Source organism: Sceloporus occidentalis, unplaced genomic scaffold, assembly GCF_023333645.1.
Source record: "Sceloporus occidentalis isolate IW3139 unplaced genomic scaffold, rSceOcc1.0.p SCAF_2, whole genome shotgun sequence".
NCBI classification, from domain to species: Eukaryota; Metazoa; Chordata; class Lepidosauria; order Squamata; family Phrynosomatidae; genus Sceloporus; species Sceloporus occidentalis.
The window spans coordinates 226,907,178-226,932,132 of NW_028316982.1; the positions used below are offsets into that span (position 1 = coordinate 226,907,178).

Here is a 24,955-nt window from a genome sequence, read left to right on the forward strand (position 1 = left end):
TTTAATGATGTGTATTACTGCACTAGATGGTCTTCAGGCACATTCGAACTTTTATGATTCCATTAATTTGTCCATCTAATCAAGAAACAGCCTCCCATTCTTGATGCAGTTCCAACTTAAGGCTATTTTAAACTGCAACCAGTTTAAATGGTAACACATATTTGAAAGACAATTAATTAAAACTAAAAGAGTGAATTTTATCTAGTTAAAGTAACATCTGTTATACAATGTCAGTGTGCTTTAGAAGTTAAATTTCTCTATGTACTGAAGACTAGCAGTGCAGAATTGTTCACCATTTAGAGAAGTGAAATGAGCACAATATATGTTTACTTAGAGAAGCACTCAATGCATACAAAATTTTTGCAGTATCAGGTGGGAGTAGACTTCACAGCTGGCTAGCAAGAAACACTTGGCTACCAAGCTGAGTGAAAAGAACATAAAAACAGATTGGAAAGGATTAAGAAGCAAACCTGTAGAAAATACAGCAAAAATAAAACTTATTTATTTTAGGAAGAAAGAGAAAACAGGATGTGGTCAACTTTGAGATATATTTTTTTAAAAAAGCACATATGTAACATGAGCATATTGTAAAGGAAAATTACTAGTAGAAAATAATAATATGAAATAATGAACTCACTACTGGTTTTAAGCAAAGGGCATGAAAACTGGGTCACTTAATACTAAAAATAAAAGAATGTTACTTTCCAAAGCACTCGTTAGCTTTTGCTTGTTTTTCCCAATATTGAATTTGGAATTTTATATTGTATATTCATAGTATTAATGTGAATTGAATATTTGTTTTACTGATGAATGTAGGGGGGGAAATGACTGTTTAAAAAGGCAAGGAAGGAAGAAAACATAGAAAGGTAAAAGAATGAGTTTAGATAAGAAAGAGAGAAGAAAATAAGAAGAAGATGGTATAAGGGAATGGAAAGAAGGGGATATGAAGATTGAAGACAAATGATGCAATGCAAGTATGAAGATTAATTAGTAAGTAAAGTTAGTTAGAATAGAGTTAGAATAGTAGGGACTAATTACTGTAGGTTTATTGAATGCTTATGGAATGTTGAAAGAAATTCAATTGTATTTGTGGTGATGTGTGATTGATAATATTTTAAATGTTCAATTAAAAAAATTAAATGCAAAAAAAAGCAACACATTATGCCACCAGTTTATGTCCCTGAACAGAGGAGGATGGACTCCCAAGAGCAGCACAAGTGTTGTTTTCAACTACACATTTTATCTCAAATATCATTGAGGTTTTATCTCATTTTATCTCAAATATCATTTATTTCAAATATCACATGGATTTGATTCAGTGACACTGAATACAAAGATAAAGGCAATAAGGCCACTGAAGTACGAAAACGTATAAATTGTTGAGCAAGATTTTCTATCTAATCAGCAATCCAAGAACTTTCTTTTTAAAAGGTACTTAAAAGGAGGAACAATACAATCTGCTAGCCTTCTCTAGCCTTCACCTGAACACCTGAAGTGTCATAAACAGCAGAACTCTCTGAGATTTTTGGCTTCCGGTTATAGAAGCAAGCATTTTGAATGACCATGTCTAATGGCAAAACCACATCTGATGATAACTTTATCATTGCATTTGACATTCACTTTGTCTTAAAGGCAGATAGCATCACTGGACTGTGATGCTTAAAGGCTTTAGCCACGAGCCCACTGAAATAATCCAGTTTGTGGAGATCTGGGAGTTAGGAGAGCTGGACCCTCTGGACAGCATGCACCAGGATACTATTGTTTTCCTGTAAACCCAGTAAAACTATTGTTTTACTGTAAACTATTGTTTTACTGTAAACCCAGTTTACTGTGATGCATAAACAGTCCTAATGCCTCCATTTAAGCGTATTAATCAGTCTGATTAAAGTGAAACCAAAAATAAGCTTCAGATACATTTATATAGTTATCTTCCACAATAAAAAAATATGTTGTATGATAATACGGTGCACCCTTCCCTTATGCAGGAATCTGTTCCAGACCCTCCCCCCTCCACGTAAGGGAAATACCACATATGCTGCAGCCGCATGGAAAACAATAGGGCTCGTGCCCGCGGTACATGCACCATTGCCTCTTCTGGCTTGCAGCTTTTAGTGTAAGCTGAACGCCGCATATGGTGCTCCTGCATATGATGCATGCGCAGTGTAAACCTGTTCAGGCATTAGAAGTAATGAACACCTACAGAACAGTGATGCCACAGCTAAGAGAAGATTCTATCTTATGGCATGACACATGGCGTTTTCTTCCCACGGCCTCAGTGAGGAGGGGGGAAGCAGAAACAAGAAAGACAGGAATGAAGGAACATGCAAAAAGGAAGATGCTGGTGTCTGATAGCAACTTGAATGTAGTTTATAGCCTCTGACTTGTAACTAAAGAACAAAAACTAAAAGCAGTACATGTTAATGTTACATACTTTGGGCCCTTAGTATCCACTGGGGTTTGGTTCTAGGACCCCATGGATACCAAAATCCATGGATGCTCATGTCCCATTAGATACAGTGATATAGTAAAATGGTGTTCCTTATAAAAACTAGAAAAATCCAGATTTGCTTTCTCAAAAATTGTGTGCATTTCTGTGTTAATATTTTCAAACCAAGGCTGGCAAAATCCATGCATGCAGAATCCATGGATACAGTGGATAACTGTACTGAAGGGATGAGCTTCAGTTTAAACAACCTAAAGAATTTAAAAGCCTAAAGAATGAAATGATTAAGAAAAACAAACAATTAAGCATGCTTAAAATGTTTTATTAGATATTATATTCAAAAATTCAAACCTTTATTTTGAAATTTCTACTGGAATCTTGGAAATATTTTAGGAGACTTGAACTCAGCATCCTATCTAAAAGGTTTTTTATTTAAATATTTTAAAATACACTACTATTAGCTGTGCTGGCCAAATGGCCGTAATAAAGTTATTATTATTACTACTATTAGCAAACTTTGATTTGTTACACAGGCATATATTTTTCCTAGAGATAATAATTTATAAAAAAAGTTAATACAACTGTTTCCCAGTTTTACAGATATAGCATGCATTCGATGTGTTACTACCTTGTTTTTATCAAACAACCATGCTTTAAGAAGTGGGAAAATTTTCACAGATTATACAATGGGAATTTTTTTCACTGGATAGCACCCACTGGTTAAGTGGCAATTGCTAAGCAGTCCTGGCAAACAATTACACTGAACACATGCCTCAAATGAAAATCCTATATCTAGTTTGTATGAGCACCCACTGCATTCAGTGGGTCCTTCTTCTACACAGACACAAATTAGTTTGAGCTATGAATGCAACACTATGTTCACACTGTTCCACTGTCAAACACATCATCTGCCTTATAAAAATCACAAGAAAGCAAAATGGTGATGAGTTTTTAAGATCATCATCTGTTAACAACAATGCCAGAAAATATTGGTAAAGGCAAAGACATTTCTGATTCTTACTCTAAATTGGTTGGTAACACACGCTGGACAACCAGGTCCCATCCATGTTTTGTGTAACATCTTAAAATCCCAGCCATCACAATTAGTGGACAGGAATTATATGGGCTGAAGTCCCAGTATCCAGGCAACACCTACTTTTCTATCCCTGATTTAACATGAAACAATTCCTTAAATAACCTGACATCCTGTCAAGGAAAATGAAGCCCATAACACATTTGCTAAGTCTTATTTTAGTTGCCAACAGGAAAGTTGTTAAAGCTAGTAGCAGGTTGGTTGGTTGCCCAGAAGTGCTGTACAACTGTTCTGGTAACACTGCCATCAGAAAAGCTTACCACCACCTGCGCTTCTGAACATTTAAACAAAGTATAAATATATTGCCCCAAGTCCTCTGACAAAACTGAAGGAAAGTCTCTGATCACATTAAAATTATTCTGAAAGAATTTCCTTATAAACAAAAGGTAATAATGTTAACACCCTTTGTTTAACTTATCCAAACTTCCTGTGTGTGCTAAGAAACGTGAAAGATAATGGTTACAGATTCCAGACCTGATTCTTAACAAGAACCATTTACAGCACTGTAGTTTGATCTCAATGGAAGTAGCATTCTGTGCTCTGAAATATAAAATTCTATATATCTGTTTGAAAACAATTCTTAACCAAGAGAATTAGATGTAAAATACAAACTCGAGTAATTCTAACATCAAGTACTAAATAATACATAAAACTCAAATCTGGAAAATCACCAAAGCAACTTAAAGTCTACTTTCTTGGATCTATCCATATAGGGATTGATGGACAATTATTTTACAAATGTGAAAAAACTGCACCTATGGTTATAGTGGTTTACCATTCAGACTACCTTTTAGCCGTATCCCAAACCGGATTAAAAGTGGGACATTCTCACTGGCGCTGGTTTTTACACACCAGGATTTGGGTTTTGCACACCGGATCTGGGGCACATCCCCCTCAAAGTGAGTTTTCTGAAAGCATTATTTCTCGTTTCTTTTGAGAAAACCCGCTTCTTTCAGGGTGCCAGCAAATGTGAACTTGGCCCTGGTCATGATCAGGTCAAGTTCAGGGGGAGGGATAAAGGTCAGAGGGTGGACAGTGGGCAGAACATGCCTCCCCTCTTGCACCGGTCGCTTTGCAAGCAGCATCTTTTTTTAAAAAAATTGTGTGTGGGGCAGAATATGCGAATGCTAGTGCTACAGAAGTTTCCCTTTCAAATTTGGCAAATTGATACAATGTGTGAATGCTTTTGCTACATATGTGTATGCAAGGAGATACGGAATTATGGCGTGGCAATCAGAGGGAAAGCAAGAAAGATGCAGAGAGAAAGGAAGGAGAGAGATGGCATTATGGGGTGGCAATCGGAGGGAAAGCAAGAAAGAGGATGCAGAGAGAAGGGAATCTGAACGACCCAAAGGTACGCAACACATGTACATACATGGAGGTTTTTTAATTTGACAAGTTGACAGAATGGTTGTAGGATACATCATCTTTGACGAAAGCAGAAGTAAATTTGATTGACAACAAAGGAGGCTCCATTTTAAAGCGCTATTGCAAATGTGAACTTCAGCAGGGCAAATTGCATTGATCAAGGTAAAGTGTAGTGGGAACTTCTTTCCGGGGAGATTCGGTACCAGCTTACCAAATTTGACCCAGTTCCACCCAGGGCAAATTCCCCAGTGAGAATGGGGCCTGAGTAAGAGGAATACTGGCCCAGGAGGTAGTGAGTGCCTCTCACAGAAGAATCTATTTCTCTAGCCACAAAAGAAGCAATGTCAAGGCAGGACATGACAGGTAATTACTTTACAATCCAACTTTACAATTCTTACACAAGCAATGATAGTCAAGGAGCCCTGGTGGCGCAGTGGTTAAATGCCTGTACTGCAGCCATTAACTCAAAACCACAAGGTTGCGAGTTCAAGACCAGCAAAAGGGCCCAAGCTCGACTCAGGCTTGCATCCTTCCGAGGTTGCTAAAATGAGTACCCAGACTGTTGGGGGCAAATTAGCTTACTTGCTAATTAGCTTACTTGCTGTTCACCGCTATGATCTTTGGAATAGCGGTATATAAATAAAACAAATTATTATTATTATTATTATTAAAATAGAAGTTTGGCTGGATCCTTTGCAGATCTGAATTTCCTCCCTTATCCATTCTGGTCCAAGAACTATGAAAGGCAACATAAAGAGTGATTGTTTTTCATACGATTCATCTGTTCTGTCACTATATCTAACACAATATCCTTCTGGGCCACCAAACCGATATAGGATTTTTAATCACTATTTACAGTGGGTTTGTGTGTTTGGGGGGGGGGGGGGGATAAATTTGTTGGGAGGTAAATTTTGAAAGTATAGTTGGTCCACAAAGGCTAATTAGCTTTTTGCATCTAGCCAGTTTCTGTTCACCAAAGAGAACTTATTTTCCCCTGATCTTGCACTGTCCCTTCAAACTCAATACAAGATTAAACAAATATGGAGGTGCACAGGGAATGTTCCTACAACCAAAACATATTTCAAAAACACTCCAGGTACCTTGAAAGTATAATACAAAGATAACATTTAACTCTACTCTCCAATTAAGGCAACTGTGCCTCCAGTTCTTCTGCAAATATTCACTGAGCTCCTCTAAAGTTCAGCACATCTTCATAACAATTCCCTCTCAAGTTTCAGAGCAGTAGTGGGACTGAGAAGTTCAAACTCTGGATGCTGGCTCCCAGGATTTACTGGTTTGGAAATAAAAGTGGCTAATATGTCAGCAAACTACCACCACCACCATAATGGGCCAACCACTCTCACCATTATTACCTGCCATTGCTCCCCAATTCCACCTATAATCATGTTCAGATATCTGAAACACATTTTCCTGCTCCCTTCAGCACTGCTGCACTCCAAAATACTTCTTAAGTAAGGCTTCCTGACACTACTATCCCCCTCTGAATCTTCTATTCCTGCTTCTCAAAGTATCTCCTCATCTGACTGGAAAAACATGGGTGCCTCCACTACTCAATGGTTTGCTCCTTTCCACCCAACTGACTTATGGCTCATGTAACTCCTACTTGCTCATTCCATAAATACACTGATCTGAGGGAAAGGCTGTCTAAAACCCTCTCTTGGATCAGCTGGAACAACTAATGGCGGTCATTCTTATTAACTTCCAAGATTTACTGCTGCCATATCCCTTGGAAGATGGGAGCTATAGCAGGCTAATACCACTCAGGGTATTTAGGGCTATTATCAGAAAGAGCTATTCTAGGTGAACTGGTACATTCAGCAGCCAGGAATTTCCATCTAGCTGCTGGTCACATGCATGCTAGTTATTGCTTACTTCTTCAAGATGCACTTTGATCTGGTGACATGACTATCATCCAAGCCTTTCCTGGTCATATGCAAAAGGTATGAATTGACTACTCTTGTGTCCAGTATTGGAAAACCATAAAAGCAAGGAAGACAGCTCACTGTCAATTTTTCTGAGCACACATTAAGCAGTAAAAATGTGGTGACAAACATCTCTGATGCACATCTCCCCCCCCCCCCCCAATTGGGCATAGGAAAAAGTAAAGCATAAATGAAATCTGAGATGAGATGGAAACAATAATCTAAATTAACTATGTAAAAAATCTGTAGAGTTCTTCAGGTACTGGTCAGGAATAGATAATTCTGCTCTGGAGCAGATCTGTCATTAGATCACTGCTATTCAAAGTGGTGATCCACAAACTGGTGCCAATCCACGAGCCATTGCCAGTTTCCAGGAAAGAAACAAGTTTAGCCAATGGACACAAATACCAATTCCAGCACACTGGGGGGGGGGACTTTCAGCCCCCCACAGTAGACAGCTTAGGAAACACTGCATTGGATGACTTAAGCAGTGGTGAGGAAGAAGGGAATAAATATAAAGAAAACTAAAACTGTCAGAACCATAGGATGGCTACATAAGGTAGCATGAAAATATGAAGGATAAAAGTTTATTGAATTTTGCTAATTTTTCCCATATGCAGAATTTACTCTGCATCATAGCAATAGTTGGCTGAAATATTGTTCTGGATATTCTTATTTGCTATTAACAAGGCCTATCAGGACTTAATTAATAATAATAAAAACACCATTGTCCAGTGTGAAGATAATTTAGTCACCATATACATTTATCTTTAAAGAAAACAAATCAATTATGACATTTCCTTCTTTCATAATTATTTTACAATTCTCTATTAACCAGGGTTGAAGGCAGTGCTTATGCAATATAAAGAATTCAATAAGCAGATGGGGAAATCACCAAAGAGGAATTCAAACAAATAGCAAGCACATGTAGGGGTAAAGTCAGAAAAGCTAAAGCGCAGAATGAACTCAGGCTTGCTAGAGAGGTTAAGAACAATAAAAAGGGCTTTTTTGGATATGTCGCAGCAAAAGGAAGGAGGAGGAAATGGTAGGGCCACTGCGTGGAGAAGATGGCAAAATGCTAACGGAAGACAGAGAAAAGGCAGAATTACTCAACATCTTCTTTGCCTCAGTCTTCTCAGAAAAGGAAAAGGGTGCTCAACCTGAGGATAATGGAGCAGAGGACAGAATAGGGGAATTTCAACACAGAATAAGTAAAGAGATAGTACAGGAATACCTTGTTAATCGAAATGAATATAAGTCTCCAGGACCAGATGAACTACATCCAAGAGTATTAAAAGAACTGGGAAATGTAATATCGGAGCCATTGGCAATAATCTTTGAGAACTCCTGGAGAACAGGAGAAGTCCCAGCAGACTGGAGGAGGGCAAACGTTGTCCCCATCTTCAAAAAGGGGGGAAAGGAGGATCCCAACAATTATTGTCCAGTTAGTCTTACCTCAATACCAGGAATGATTCTAGAGCAGATCATTGAACAGAGAGTCCGTGAACATCTAGAAGGCAATTCCATAATCACAAAAAGTCAATACGGGTTTCAGAGAAAGAAGTCATGCCAGACAAATCTAATCCCTTTCTTTGATAAAATTACCAGCTTGTTAGATGAAGGGAATGCTGTGGATATAGTGTATCTTGATTTCAGTAAGGCCTTTGACAAAGTTCCCCATGACATTCTTGAAAACAAGCTTGTAAAATATGGGCTTGACAAGGTAACTGTTACATGGATTTGTAACTGGTTGACCGGCCGAACGCAAAGGGTGCTCTTTTCATCCTGGAGGGAAGTGACCAGTGGGGTCCCACAGTGCTATTCAACATCTTTATCAATGACTTGGATGACAAAATTGGGAGCATACTTATCAAATTTGCAGATGACACCAAATTGGAAGGAGTAGCTAATACCCCAGAGGACAGGAACAAACTTCAAAATGACCTGAATAGACTAGAAAGCTGGGCCAAAGCTAGCAAAATGAAATTCAACAGGGAGAAATGTAAGGTACTGCACTTACGGCGGAAAAATGAAATGCACAGATACAGGATGGAGGACACCTGGCTGAATGAAACTATGGGTGAAAGGGATCTAGGAGTTCAAGTAGACCACAAGTTGAACATGAGTGAACAGTGCGATGCGGCAGTTAAAAAGGCCAATGCAATTTTAGGCTGCATCAATAAAAGTATAGTGTCTAGATGAAGAGAAGTAATAGTGCTACTATATTCTGCTCTGGTCAGTCCCCACCTGGAATATTGTGTCCAGTTCTGGGCACCGCAATTTAAAAAGGATATGGAGAAACTGGAGCATGTCCAAAGGAGAGCGACTAAAATGGTGAAGGGTCTGGAAGCCATGCCCTATGAGGAACGACTAAGGGAGCTGGGGATGTTCAGCCTAGAGAAGAGACGGTTAAGAGGTGATATGATAGCACTGTTTAAATATTTGAAGGGGTGTCAAATTGAGGAGGGAGGAAGCTTATTTTCTGCTGCTCCAGAGAATAGGACCCAGAACAATGGATGGAAGCTACAGCAAAAGAGATTCCATGTCAACATTAGGAAGAACTTCCTAACAGTAAGGGCTGTTTGACAGAGGAACACACTCCCTCGGAATGTGGTGGAGTCTCCTTCTTTGGAGGTCTTTAAACAGAGGCTGGATGGACATCTGTCAGGGATGCTTTGATTGACAGTTCCTGCATGGCAGGGGTTTGGACTGGATGGCCCTTGCAGTCTCTTCCAACTCTATTATTCTATGATTCAGATAAACTAAGTTAATATATGATATGATCTAGAATCCATCACTCACTATGACCACTTATCCTTATTGTGCACTCATCCATGTGATGACTCCTATAACTTTAAGTATGGCTTGGTTAATTACTGGTACCTACAACCAAGCTTTCACAGAACTCTGGATGAGTCTGTTGTCTATCTCTGGATGAGTCTATTATCCATCATGAAATACTAAGATGCAGATCATAGGCTCCAAGCAACACAAGCAGCTACCATCTTCTTCAGTTGTTAACTGTTTGACCCTTTACTTTTTTTGCAAGTCATCTCCCTCTGCCCTGCTCAAGACTCTATTTCCATCTTCTACACCACTTTCATTCACCCTTTCTAAATTCATTTTTCCAGTCCTACTAATTAAATATGCTACCAGATATTTTCCTGGCAACTTATCCTCTTGACTCTATCCCACATACCTCTAATTACACCTTGACACTATTCATCTAGAATTATTATCACTAGACTGGCTCAGAATTTCAAATCTATTATAAGAATTCCATTGAGGAGTAGGAACTCCTTTCCCCTTATGTCACCTTATGTCACCAAGCCTGATCCAACTTGGGAAAGTACACTTTCAACAGGGAGACATATGATTCTATTAGGTTTTTTTTAAATCAATGGTTTAATGTACTACCAGCCAACATACCCTTCCATTTCACCCGCCATGGTGCGAATGGGAGACACTGGTTTATTGCTGGAGTTCTAATACATCATGGAGGATGGTATTAAAAGATGACAGTAGGGGCACTATTCCATTCTAAAGCCTTTGTGTTAGTCCAGTCCTGTGGATTTCATTGCTCACCTTGCCTTTCAAATCTACATAAGAGACAGGGATGTTTATCACACTATACTCTTAAAGTGCTACTATTCCACTTTGACTCCTCTAGCTGCCTCCTGTTGCATTCTGGGATTGGCAGTTTTAAGGAGGAGTATTTAGAATTCTCACTGCCTGAGAATTCTAAATACCCCTCCTTAAAACTGCAAATCCCACAATGCAACAGGAGGCAGCTAGAGGAGTCAAAGTGGAATAGTAGCACTTTAAGAGCATAGTGTGATAAACATCACTGAGAGAGATTATATGGATGTTTGCTCTGAAATTGTTATAGCTATCTCTTTATTTTTCTTTTCCCCTTTCATATTCTAGAGGCAGCAGAAAATCTGAATGCAACTGAAGGCATTCTGGTTGGTATGAAAGCAACTGTGAAATTATCATTTAACTACTCTGAAGTATACATCCAAACCCCTTAATTATCAGAAATGGGCTGCAGTGTCTTCAAGTTTTTCAGTTCCAAGGACACAAGGGATTTACCTCAGCTAGCTGTTTCTCTGTTTTCCTCCACTTTTTTGTATTTAATAATTTTATTTCCAGTGTCCTTACCCAGATTTCCTACACTGGAATGCCCTCTTGTGGCCACAAGTGTTTCATATCATCAACTAATCTCTTTCCTTCTCTGCCAAGCACTCCATTCCTTAGCTATGGGCAGAGAAAAGTGAAGGAAAATTTCTCCCATGAGCCCATGTACACCACTGTGATGGTTTACACAACACTGTAAGCTGAGTGGTGACATCAACAGGATGGTTGCAAATGCACCTGATATTTCCTAGTTCTGCTGTATTCATGTCCTGACAAATGCAAAACAATTAGCATCCCTTGCCCAGCCTGACTGCCTACACTGAGAAAACTGAAATTTTATCCAAACAATGCAGGGAGTCAAGCTGTCTGGGAGTTCTACTTGGTTAGAAGTGCACAAACTGTCCTAACAGAGGTTGGATTTGCTCTACAGAATCAAATATGGAATCTGCTGTATCTCAAAGCACCTCCCCATTATCTTTAGATGAACAGATAACATGGGTGGACAAGAACCTCCCTTTATAAATCAAATCACTAGCTCTCAATATTTATTAACTGCAGTCCTACCTAGATTAGGTAGCTTTGGCTTCAGTTACTCTTCATTCACTGCTTAAAACAGAGATAGGAATAGTATGTTCCTATATGAGGCTGCCTTTCATTCAGAAAATGCAAGTGGTACGAAATATGCCCAACAATAATTACCTGTATATGAAAGTAGCCAGAACATATCATACCAATTCAACCATTACATTAGAAAAAGACTGATAACTAGGCTCAATTTCTAATACTGACCTTGACAGTAGGAGTGGAAATCATGTAGCCTCCTCAAGGAAATCACAGCAGCCCTAACTAGCATTAACTAAATGTGAAGAATGCTAAATCATTGCGGCCAGAAATTTCTTGAAATTTCCCACTAGAGGAAAAATTTGATTGGGGGGGGGGGGGGCTGATAAACATAACATTAGCAACTTCCAGCCTAGAAGTTCCTTTAGGAGCCTAAAATGCATTAGGTTGTGTCTGACATATTTGAAATACTACTGTACTTTTTAGAAATTGAATTTACTTTTTCAAATGTCTTTTATCACAAAACTATAAGGAACACCTGAACTACAAGAAAAACCTCTTGGGTTTTGCCAGTTACTGTGGAACAATAAAAAAATCCAACAAAAACCCAATACAGACAGAAAAAACCTACAGCATAAATAAAACAAAGATAATTATTTTGTCTTCACTAGTTTCCAGAGTGTCAAGCCGACATAACACAACCATTAAAAAAAGCCTGAGAAAATGAAAGCAAGACCAGGAATTGTTATGACTAAATATGACCAGCCTCTAAAATGTGGCATGTTCCAGACAGGCTTTCAGAACAGAATGTTTGTAAAGGACCAGTGTTTTAAACAGTGTTTTAAACAATTTTAACTTTATTCTTTTAATAAGCAATCTATTTTAATATTATAACAATTTAATTCTGTTTGAATGTATCCCTTCTTCTATGTTTTTAATTGTATTGTTTTTTTAATGTTGTGAGCTGCTCTGGGTCCCAATTCTGGGAAAAGAGTGGGATATAAATAAATATAATAAAAATAATAATTCCAACAATTTAATTTTAGACACACATTGAAAGTTTATTTTGTAAGCCTTCCCTGTGTAATCCAAGTCAATTATCCCACTGACAACATAAATATCATACTTTAACTGTATTATAATTATGGTGATTTTTATTGTTGTTGTATATAATTTTGACCTCTTCATATTTACACAGTTTATTAATATTTGTACCAAAATAAAACATAACATCATTACAGTTTTCTGAAAAAGCTGCTTTCTAGAGCATGGGTGGGGAACATGTGTGCCACAGGGCTGTTTTTGTGGCCCAAAGCAACTCCCAGACACTCCTATCAAGAGCAAGGGGCAGAAACACGCTTTCATGTAGACTGTTTGTTTCTACCATATTTGTTTGTTTGTTCATATTTTCCCAATACATACAGAAAAAATCAACAGCATAAGTAAAACAAAGATAATTATTTTGTCTCCACTAGTTCTCCAGTTTGCAGAAGTGAGCTTACAGTTGCTGGTGGGAAACCCCACCAAAGCATTTTGACAGAATGCATCTTATGGAGGACCCTGACCAAAGGAAGGAAGTACAGGCAAAAACTAACGGGTAAAGCAATATTCTGCCAGATTCACACCTTCCTTTTCAATCCAGGAAGAAGCAGAACAATCTTTTACGAGTATCCCCTCGATCCATCCTGTGAGGCAGCCCAGAGGAATCCTAGGATCAATGGTATCAAAGGCTGTTAAAAGGCCCAGGAAAATCCAAAAAGGCCACTCTTCCATATATTGTAGGCTGAAGTACCAATTATTCAAATAGCCAACATCTTACGACTTCTGTTTAAGCCTGTAATGTCATTCTGTTTTGTAAGCATTTTATGTATGTTTACATAACTTAATTTTAAATGCCTTGCTACTACAATCTTTCTTTTTTAGTATGGTACCTGATATACTACAGACAATCAACAGCTAGAAATGTACATGAATTTTGATCCTCTCCATTTCCAGTCTTTTGAAAAGGGGCTGCTATGGTGAAATGCCTCATAATATCATCAAGAGTATGAAAGAAAGATGGTGTTCATATGAAATCAACTAGTTAATATAAAGTCAACTAGCTGAAACCTCCTGAAAACTAAGATGTTGGTATTATTTAGACATCTGCTTAGTTGGCATCACCCTAGAACCTTTTTAAACATACTTTAATGGTCTTTACAGGATGCAAGAGCAAGAAACTCAAGAAAGCTAGGAACAAAAGAATCCTGATAGTTCTGTGTAAGCCACTCCTGTATTTACAAGTTTTAATATTGGTGTTCTGTCCAGAATGAGATTAATAAGCATATGTAAACCATGGGAGGCTGTCAGGGGTATGAATCTACATGTAAGCAAGGCACACAGAGAGTGCATGTCCAGTTTTAAATTCAGAAAAAATAACTTTAAAATGATAAGGCTGCATCTGTGTCACTGAATTTCAACACCAAATTTGACAGTGTCACAAAATGAGTGCAGTACATGGGAACTCTGTATTGCATCTATTCCCATTTCATACTAAAGTGTTTGTTCTCACTAGGAACATGGGGTATCTGTGCTGTTTGTGAATTTCTAAATGATTGAACAGCCAGGAAGGAAAGCCCTCTCTTTTCTGATTCCTTTGAAACAAAAAACATACCTGCTCTGACATTATTTTTCCTATATTCCTCCCGCTGTTCCTCAAAATGTCTCTTCTATCCTCCACAGGGCCAAGCCTTGCCACTGAAATTCATATTTTCTCTGCCACGTTTCAGATTCCAAACAGCACCTGCCTCCTTCCCTAGTGCCCTTTCTCCTTTTTATTTTATTAAATCACAACTCCTGTCTTTGTCTTTGCCTTCTTTTGCTTTACCAGGTGTCACTGGGAAGTGATATCCAAGGGAATTGTCTGTCAGTCCAGGGTCAACAGGTGATGTTCTAATATCAGTTGTTCTTTTCTATAATCACTAGTGGCAAATTACTACTGGCCATGTTGCTGGGGATGAAGGTTGCTGGTATAAAAATGTGGAGGCATCAAGTTGGCAAAAGCTTTACAGGTATCTATTGCAATATCACTCTTTAATTTATGTTGGAGGGGGTACTTCCAGAAGTTTGAGGGCTGTACAAGCATCTCTGCTTTACTTCAGAGGACTAGCCCCTTTTTTGCCTGCATACACCTTTTTTAACCTAAAAGGGTTCCATACGCCTCTGGGAGTGTAGTAGACAATTACACCCACCCCAGCCATGAACATACATAAAACTAAACATAAAACACACTGGGGTGAAAAAGTTGTAAAACTGGCTCCCACACCTACTAAAATGCCTTTTCTAATACTGTTGGGCTTTTTTTTACAGAGATGGGGACAAGTGTGATATGTGACTATTTTAACATTTTTGAAATGGCCAAAGAAAGTACAACTTAAAACTTGGATGTGAAAGTGTGATCAAACTGTCTCCCAGATCAAAGTGACAGTATACAGAGTGACAGCATGATCAGCTGCCTAGATCCATACCCTTTAAAATAGATGACAAAGCAATAAGGACACACCTGTGGACAGAAATAGGATGAAGACCAAACATATACCCAAAGAGATACCCAGAAAATCTCTAAAGTTAGCTTTCATTTTGCCTGTAACTTACAACAGAACAATTTATTAGTGCTATCCATCTGCCCATATTCTTGCTCAGCTAAATCTAGTGCCAGCCCTACAAAGGGGGAGCTAGTTTATAAATGAGTCCCAAATAAGAGTGTAGATGATTTCACTTCATCTGAAAAGTACTCTTCTAGCAGTAAATTCTGCCAAGAATTTACCTGCAAGATAGTACAAACTAAGCAGGCATTCAAAAATTAACAAGCCAACATTTATAGAATTTCGGGCAGTTTTTGCCCAAAAGCCAGAAACTAGAAAGAAATGGAAAGGACGTTTGAACCAAATAAATTAATAATTAACACTAGCCACAAGGAGGGCTAGACTTCACTACAATCAGTATCCGATTTAGTGTAGGAGTTCACAAATTGTGCAACCTAGTACCTGAGGGTATCCCAACAAGCTCAAAGTGGCACAACCAACATATTTTAAATTTTCCTTTCCTATAAGCAGCTGGTTTGGGAGACACTGTGGTTCAGCTGCAGCTGTCACCACAGCTCCTACTCCCAGGCCCTATGCAACTGCAGCAGCAGCAGCAGGAACAACTGACTTCTGCATTTCAGCTTGAGCGAATAGTGCCCAGGACCTGTGCTCAATGAAAATAGGTGCAGTGGTTGTGAAAAAGGCACAGTTATTAAACAGTGGTAATTTATTTTTTTATTATTTCAAAGAACTGAGGAATGAGAAAATTCACCTTCAGGAAAGGGAGCTTGGCAATAGTGATGGTAAAACTCAATTATCTAGTATTCCACTTCCTCTTCCTCCTCTTCCACAGTCATCCATGTAGAGGTGGAGGGAAGGGGAATTCCATTCTATACTTCTGAACAGATGGATCAGAGTATAGGAGGAGAGGATAGCAGATCAGACCACACAAACATCTCCCAGATTAGTGTACTGATAACCCTAGCATTGGAGGTTATTGCTAACCCTAATAATGTTGAACCTAAAATATTTGGAATGAAAATCTACCCTCTTTTTGATACCCTCTTCTGCACATTAATTAATCTATGTGAAGTATTTCAAATCAGTATACTGAAAAACCTAACATGTCCCAACCTATATTAATCCTATATACTTCAATCTATATTAATCCTAAAATCTTTGGAATAGAACCCTCCTCATTTTCTTGTCTCATTCTCCTCCTTAGACACAAGAGTCCATACCATCGGTTCTGTATCTTGTTCCCAAAACAGCGGACAGGGTTAAACCTGTCTTCCAACTTTTTAACTCCCCTGCCATGAAACACGAAACTCCTCCTTCTTATTCCAGGAGTCTTATAGAATCTTAATGTTAAAAAGAACAACAAGAGCCACCTACCGTATATACTTGACTGTAAGTCGAAAAATTTATGCCACAAAATGGACTCCAAAATCATGGGTAGACTTATAGATGGGGCAATGAGTTTTTGCGTATAAATTTCCTGAAATAAGAAGTGCCCACCTTCCTCCATAGCCTTGTAATGGCTCCGTTTGAAGCCCCGGCGCACGCTCTCCTTCTCTCTCCCTCTGCTCTGTGTGTGTGTGTGTTTGTTTTCCCTCTCAGCCATCCCGCGCAGACAGAGCTAAAAAGCTGCTGCTGAGTCAAAGGACACAAACATATTGTATGCCCTGGCTTGTCCCCCGTTTTGCCTGGAAATCCTGGAGGTGAAAGGCAAAGCGAGAGAAAGGTCTGTCCTCCTTTTTTGCAAGCCCTGATCCTTGGGGGTCCTTGGGATGGAGAGCAGAGAAAGAGTGGGGTCTGTCCTCCTTTTTTGTAAGGGGAAGAGTGTGTGTGCATGCCAAGGTTTGTTTCCCTCTTTCCATGCTGAGACTGATGCTTGAGAAATGTCCAGAGAGGAAGATATAGGGAGGGAAGTGGTGCTTTGTTACCCCCTTTAGATCTTTTGTAACATCCTCCAGTGTTTGACTCTCGACTTATCCATGGGTCATATCAAAATCCATGATTTTGGATCCAAAAACTGCCCTCGACTTATACATGAGGTCGACTTATACATGAGTATATATGGTAGTCCAATCCCCTGCCATGCAGGAATATACCACTAAAACATTGCTGAAAGATCTGCATCCAACTTCTGTTTAAAGAGAGTCCATTTCCATCCAAAGCAGTCTATTCCATTGCTGAATAGCTCTAGCAGTACAAAAGTGCTTCCTAATGTTTTGGTAGAATCTCTTTTGTTGTAATTTTTTTCACTGGTTCATGTTCTCATCTCTGGATCAAAAGAAAACAAGCTTGCTGCATCACTTATTATCAATGAAGCTTATCTTACAATACTAACATGTTCCAGTGTTTGGTTCCAAATCTTGGGGAACCTTAGAACAACAGCCAGTTCCAGGGCAGAGAAATGTTTCTCCTCATGAATTGATAATCAATCTCTGATTTTATATAAAATATCCAGCATTTTGGCCTTTCTGCCTCTGCATCATGGTATGGAGGCAACCCAGGTCTCTGAAAGGCAGTACAGTACCAGAGATTGGCAGGCTCTGGCAGATTCTTCCAAGCTGGTAAGGCATTGAATACAGGCCTGGGAGTAAACTATATGTCTGCTGTCTCAGGACCAACAGTAAAGTACAGTACAGTACAGTACACTACAGTTAAGTACAGTACATTTTGTCACCAGAAGGTTGCCCAACAGATGATGAACTGACTACAAGTCCAGTGTGGAACTGTGATCTACATCTGTAGTACGGTTGCCAGTTCAGAATCATTCCAGGCCCTAAGGTTTCTAGCCAAAACCTGAGACCTAGGGATAGTCCCTGGTGATATCAAGCATTATACATAAAGCACCTACCAAACTGCTCACAGCTTGGCATTAAAGTTCAATGCTATCTTCTGTTGACTTTCTACCTTATTTAATCCTACCCTAGCATGTCTCAAGGATCCAAATACCCTAAAGGCACCAGATCCTATTTGATCTTGGAAGCTAAACAGGGTCAGCCCTAGCTAATTCTTAGATGGGAGACCACCGAGGAATACAGGTGCTGCAGGCTGTATTTTAGAGCAGGAATTGGCAAAATCACCTCTTAGGCAAGTATTCCTTGCCTAAGGTGATTTTGCCAATTCCTGCTCTAAAATATAGCCTGCAGCACCTGTATTCCTTGGTGGTATTCCTTGCCTAAGAAACGCTATGAAACATATGTGGTTACCACATGTCCACAGGTAACCTGAAGGCAAATATACACACAGTGTGCCGAATCCAACAGATACAGAAGTAGTTATAGAAAACTGTTCTTTGCCCTGCCCTGTTGATTTCTCTTTTAACAGAAGGCTTCACAGTTTCACTGCTATATAACTCACAAGATATGGGCTATTTTAAACTAAAAGGGAGCAGCCCATCAACAGAAATTCATGCAACCAATAGAATCTTTCCTTCTTCCTCTCTTCTCCAACAGCCCAGAAGAAACAGTCTCAGCACAAACAGGGCAACTTAAACCATGTCTAGACACCTGTTAAACTTGTATTTTTTTTTGTCTACACCAGAGGTTCTCAAAATTCCTTGGTTCACTTAGTGTTTCAGTAACTTTTTTCACTGTCTCCTAGATAAAAAGAAATACCTATCCATCCCCTTAACCTAAATAGTTAGGTCCAAACAAATTAATAAAATATTTAGATATTGATTTTGAGTGGGACAAACTGTTGGAATTGAAAAGACTTAAGCATCCATCCCAACTTTTCAAAATTGTAGGTGAGTTGCTGTATACCTCAAGTTGGCTTCAAATTATAGTGACCCTATGAATGTGAGGCTTCCAAAAGATCCTATTGTCTTGCAAATTCAGGGCTGTGTCATCCTATATTGTGTAAATCCATTTGTAATGCAATCTTCCTCTCATACTGATGGTAGCTGTTAAGCACACACTACCCAATCCTAGCAGGGGCAAGGGATGAGGTGGGTCTGGCTTATATTTTAAATTTTTGTTTTGTTCCCTGAATCGACTTTCTGTATTGTCTTTTCAACTTCATTCATTCTCTTCTGAGTGAGAAATGAGGACTTCCAAAATTCTTGCAGCTCTCCTTTTTCAAGATCAAAATAGTGACAAGGTGGGAAAAAACATCCTGCCTATATAGAGCTACTGCCAAAAATTCTTCCCTAGCGATTCCAGTAGAATCCAGAAGTGCTGTGCAGGCGCAGGATAACCCATTTGTGTGCTTCGCAGAGATCACAAAGAAGAATTTTCACTTGCTTTCAAGTACGATTTAGTGCAGTAATGTAATGTAATGTAAAGACAGACCGGTATAGTGGCTTGAGCACTGGACTACAATTCTGGAGACCAGAGTTCGAAACTACGCTTGGCCTCGGAAATCCACTGGGTGACCTTGGGTAAGTCACACTCTCTCGCCTCTGAGAAATGCCCCTCTGAACAAATACTGCCAGGAAAACCATGTGTTAAGTTTGCTTTAGGATCACCATATGCTGGAAATGACTTGAAAGCGTACAAGAACTACAAATTAATGGTAGATGTCCCCTTTATTTTTTACTGACCAGCTGATGGTTTTTGGCCAGCCTGTTAGCTATGTTACTTCCCACCAGCACCATACTTGGCACCATGCTTATTCTCAACAGAAGCTACAGTCCATCATGTCTTATTGATGAGCATGCCTGTATCTGTACACAGCTCTGTCCCAACCGTACTTTCTAATTTTGAATGCCCTCTTAAAAAAAACCTCTTAGGCACACACCTCAAAATGCAAAAATCTTTTGCGAAGACGAGACTCCACTATAATTTGAATGAGAGGCCAAACGCCTTTGGAAAAAGTCCAGGGAGTGGGTTGATTTTATTCATTACAAATTTGTTCTTTCTTCCTTTTCACACACCCTGTCCATGGTTAAACAGAATTATTACAAATCATTGATTTCCGCCAATGAGAGGCGCCCACAGCTTTTGTTCTCCACCTTCAACACTTTGCTTAAACCTCCCTCTCCCCCTGTCTCTTCAACATTCTCTCCTAACGATTTCACTAACTATTTCATCTCAAAGATTACTACTATTTGCTCTGATATGGTCCCTCTTGATTCTTCTTCTACTCCTAATCTTCTATCACTCTCGCCTAAAAAAAGTCTGTTTCCTCCTGTTTCTTTGGATGAACTCTCTACACTGCTGAACTCGTTCAAACCTGCAACTTGTTCTCTCGTTCCAATTCCTACTCATCTCCTAATTTCTTAAGTTCCCTCTTTTCTGCCCTTGTTTCTCTATATCTGTAATCTTTCTCTCTCTACGGGTTCTTTCCCTTCCGTCTTTAAACATGCTTTGGTTTCTCCTATTCTAAAAAAACCTTCTCTTGACCCCTCTTCTTTGTCTAGCTATCATCCGATTTCTCTTCTTCTTTTTCTTTCTAAGGTTTTAGAATGGGTCGTTTATTCTCGCTGTCTTGAGTTTCTTGAAGCCAACTCCATTCTCGATCCCTTTCAGTCCGGTTTCTGCCCATGGCGTTCTATAGAGACAGCTCTCACTAAGATCTCGGATGATCTTTTTCGGGCCAAGGCTAATGGCCTTTATTCTGTTCTCATTCTTCTTGATTTGTCTGCGGCCTTTGACACTGTTGATCACGGTCTTCTAGTTGACATACTTTCTGACCTTGGGTTCTCGGACTCTGTTCTTGACTTTTATAGCCCCTCCTTGTTTATCAGACCTTCATTCTCCTCACCTTCCTGCTCAAGCCCTCCACTCTGGTAGTCAAGGTCTGCTGTCTCAGCCCAGGATTTTCTGCCCCGTCTCGGATTCATCACTTTTCACTTGCTGCCCCTCACTCCTGGAACCTCCTTCCCCCACGAGCATTGCTCATCACTTCTTTAACTAGTTTCAAAACTGAGTTGAAGACCATCCTGTTCAGAGAAGCGTTCCCAGGCAGTGTGTGCCTATTATTTGCTATTTGACAAATTTAGTTTGTTGCCTGAACCCTTTCCTGTATTGTTATGTATTATTTATATGTACAGTGCGCCCTTTTTTTACATGAGGGATTTGTTCTGCCCCCGCGTAAAAAAACACACATATGCTCGAGCCATGGACATGCACCCCATTACTCTTAATGGGACGCACAGCCCCTTGTGCCCTGCAGGCTCCCTCACAGCTTTCAGCATATACTGAACCCTTTTTATTGACACCAATCAGAGCCTGCTGTGATGCTTTTAACAACTTCTTCGCAGATAAAATCTCTTGGATACAGTATGGGCTGATCTTGATGCCGGCATTATATCAGAAACAATAAGAGAGGTATCCAGTGACTCCGTGGACCCCATTAAACTGGATCACTTTGAGTTTGTAAATACCGATGAAGTGGACAAGCTCCTTCGAAGTGTAGGGAAGATGACGTGCCCCCTCGATCCTTGCCCATCATGGATGACCGTTCAGAGAGGGGATGCAATAAAAATATAATTACAACTTATAATAAATGCATCCTTTCAGGAGGGAATATTTCCATCCAATTTGAAACAAGTGACAGTGAAACCGCTTTTAAAGAAACCCTTCCTGGATCCCCTGATTAGAAACAACTACAAACCGGTCTCCCTTTTACCAGTCTTGGGCAAAGTGATCGAGAGGGCAGTCGCCTTCCAACTCCAAGCTGTCTTGGATGAAACCGATTATCTGGACTCATTTCAAACTGGCTTCAGGGCAGGATACGGAGTTGAGACTGTCATGGTCGCCTTAGTCGATGATCTCTGTCTGAGCATCGACAAGGGAAGTGTGACCCTGTTAGTGCTCTTGGACATCTCAGCGGCCTTCTATACCATCAACCATGGTATCCTTCTGGAACGCCCGAGGGAGCTAGGTATTGGGGGCACTGCGCTTCAGTGATTCTGCTCTTACCTCTTGGGCAGATTCCAGAAGGTGAGGCTGGGGGATAGCTGCTCCTCTAAGAGAGAGCTGACATCTGGCATCCCTCAGGGTGCCATTCTATCCCCCATGCTATTTAACCTTTACATGAAGCCGTTGGACGAGATCATCTGGAGACATGGGGCGCTGTGTTATCGGTATGCTGATGACACCTAGATTTATCTTTCCATGTCTCTAACTGTTACAGTGACTAAGGATGGCATCTCTCCTCTGGATGACTGCCTAGGGTCAGTAATGGGCTGGATGAGGGAAAACAAACTCAAGTTGAATCCAGAGAAAACTGAGGTACTCATGATAGGTACCAACCAGTCCTGGACAGGGTCATACATCCCCCTAAAGGACAAAGTAATGGCTTAGGCCCAACCTATTTAAGGGATCTCTCCTTCCGTATAACCCACCCCGTGCACTCAGATCCTCTGGGAGGAATTTGTTGCAGTCCACAAAGACCAGATTGACAGCAACCTCCCAGAGGACTTTCTCCACAATCGCTCCCACTTGCCTGCACCCAAGTTGCCTGTCGACTTATGACCATCCGATTAATACTGTAGTTTCCTTCAGTAATATATAATACTATGTTTTCTCAGGATTTCTTCTAAGGATTTTTCTACTAACAGCACAATGTTTTACTTGACATATTAACATTTTCCTAATTAATAAACTGAATTAGGCTTCAGGACCCTCTAATGAAATCTTAATTAACTGAGGGTTTTGTACTAACAATTTAAGCCCTTGATGAGAATGATGATGTAGATATAGGTGAAACTTTTAGCTACTGCAGTAAATCCACCCAAATCTGATATGTCATGCTTACCAGCTAGGGTTGCAAAATGAAATAAAGGACAGGGTTCCTATACCTTTAGTGGTAGTGTGAAAGAGATATTGTCAGCAAGTGCTACTCTCATTACACGCAATACCTGCTGAAATTCCTTTTTCTACACAACCAGGAGTTTTGTTCATTTCATCTGATGCTCTTCTATAAGCAAGTCTTCAAGTGCATACCGCAGACTGGAATACACACATACAGATGTGGTTGCATGATTAATAACATGACTCTTCATTGACATTACAACCCCACTGAGTTGTCCATAGGGCTAGAGAAGCAGGAAACACCTTGTCTTCAACTGCCAAAATTTCCCTCAATGAAGGATCCGAATGATACTATGCATACTTGTTAAAATTTGGGATATAACACACCATGTAAAATATGAATCATGGTTTCCCAAATTTCTATCAAGCCCTACCCCTCTCAAATTATTCCACACAGGCAACAGGAAGAGCCAAGTCTTCTTTATCTAGCTCAGATAACATCTGCAGAAGATACATAACATTAAACACTGAAGGCTTGGACAAACCTAGTATGACATCTGATGATATCTGCTCCACCTTATAAGAGCAAGTGAGCACTTCTGGAATCGTCTGAAAGTATCATAGGAACAACCAGAAAACGGCTGCTATGGGGGTGACCAATCACAAATTATCTGTTGTGGTGGGCTGAACCAGCCACACAGTACCCACTTCACAGAAAAACAATACCCTATTCCTTTTAATGAGAGCTCAAGATTATTCAGGGAAATAAGCATGGCTGGAGGCTAGTGTTTCACTCTGCAGAAGAGACAAGTCTCAAATGCTCAGAGGATGGTCTCTTTATGAGTTGAAAAGCCTAACATGTTTCAGCCTATTAATGCTCTTAAGACTTTCGGGTGGGGGGGGGGGCTTGCATAGAATCAAAACAGAAATTTCTCCTATGAATGAATGAAACACATTATCGGTATGTCTCTTGTTTCACCGGTAGATTTCACTGAATGTACCCCAGTTGGTTTGTTTTTTGTTTGTTGGCTTGTTTTGGCAGTAACTCACTGTGAACCATTCCTGGACATCTATTTCTTTGAGGGGGAAAATAACAAGATAGTATCAACATAGCATTTTACACTTGTTAAGGGGAAATGTCTATAAGCACTACACTGCTTACCCCCAACCTATGATGCCAGCTAAATCATTTACTAGCAAAGCCGGAACCTTATATTCAGTTCACCTTGAAGGGAATTAGGCTACAATTCTTGTTCCAAACTAACTTAAGTATCCCACTCTGACATGGTAATGCTGTTAATGCAAGGAGAGAATGAAATGAGTAACATTATTTGGACTTCAACAAGGTTTTTGATCCGGTTCCATCTGATATTATTTTACAAAAGCTAGAGAAAAAATAGATCTAAGCAGTCTACCATCTGCTCCATGCTTTTTAAAACTAGTCACAAAGAGAAAATAGAGAATATGGATTCCCCATCTATACTTATTCTCCAACTGATGATCAGCTTTTCTTATAATATCCACTGCCCAATCTTGTATACAAAGCAGGTGCCAGCTGAGCACTGGAGATGAAGCAACAGCCATCTTGCATAAACAAAGAGAGACAGACTGCAAATATTCACCCCATTTCCACATACTGTGGGCAAATTCCTGGAGTGCTGAGGGATTTCACTGGACTCTAGGTGCCACACTGAAAGCAAAGTTCAGTAATGAGATGCTTGATGTTAAAATCTGAAACCCGAATAAGTGCTAGCCTTTCTTCAAAGCCCGAACAAACCAAAGGTAACTCTTAAAATGTATACATCTCAATTTGGTTATGACTCCCTCATCACTTCAACATGTATGATCATAAAGTATTCCCTTTTGCCCATCATCTATATATTTTTATTCACAGAATTTTAGTGATAACAGACATAACAGACCACATCTTAAACATCAATCAATAAAAAGTTTCTGTTAAATCTTATAGATATTATCTTTCACTCAAAAATAATTGATGTTTCAAAGGAAACACAACTATAGATAGGATCTCAATAAAATAAAAACAGGGTGTGCTAAAATTAGTTACACCTTGTTCCTCTGAAGTACAGAGGTAGTTCATGCGCACCCAAAACCTGTAAGTCACATAACACAAT

General features: G+C 39.6%; 1 protein-coding gene across 6 annotated transcripts in view; it reads right to left on the bottom strand.

Moving 5' to 3' along the window:
• The window catches only part of NECTIN3 (nectin cell adhesion molecule 3), a 91,305-nt gene that overhangs the window by 60,574 nt on the left and 5,776 nt on the right, over positions 1–24,955 (bottom strand). The window contains exon 1 of one of the 6 annotated variants that reach the window (XM_089512304.1): positions 16,504–17,469. The exons of 4 other annotated variants lie outside the window; for them this stretch is intronic. In XM_089512304.1, coding sequence (XP_089368430.1) covers positions 16,504–16,732 — 229 coding nt within the window. In that variant the 5' untranslated portion in view covers positions 16,733–17,469. Of the gene's footprint in view, positions 1–11,773; positions 11,853–16,503; positions 17,470–24,955 lie in introns of those variants that run through there. One more of the 6 variants, XM_089512308.1, reaches the window with a different exon arrangement.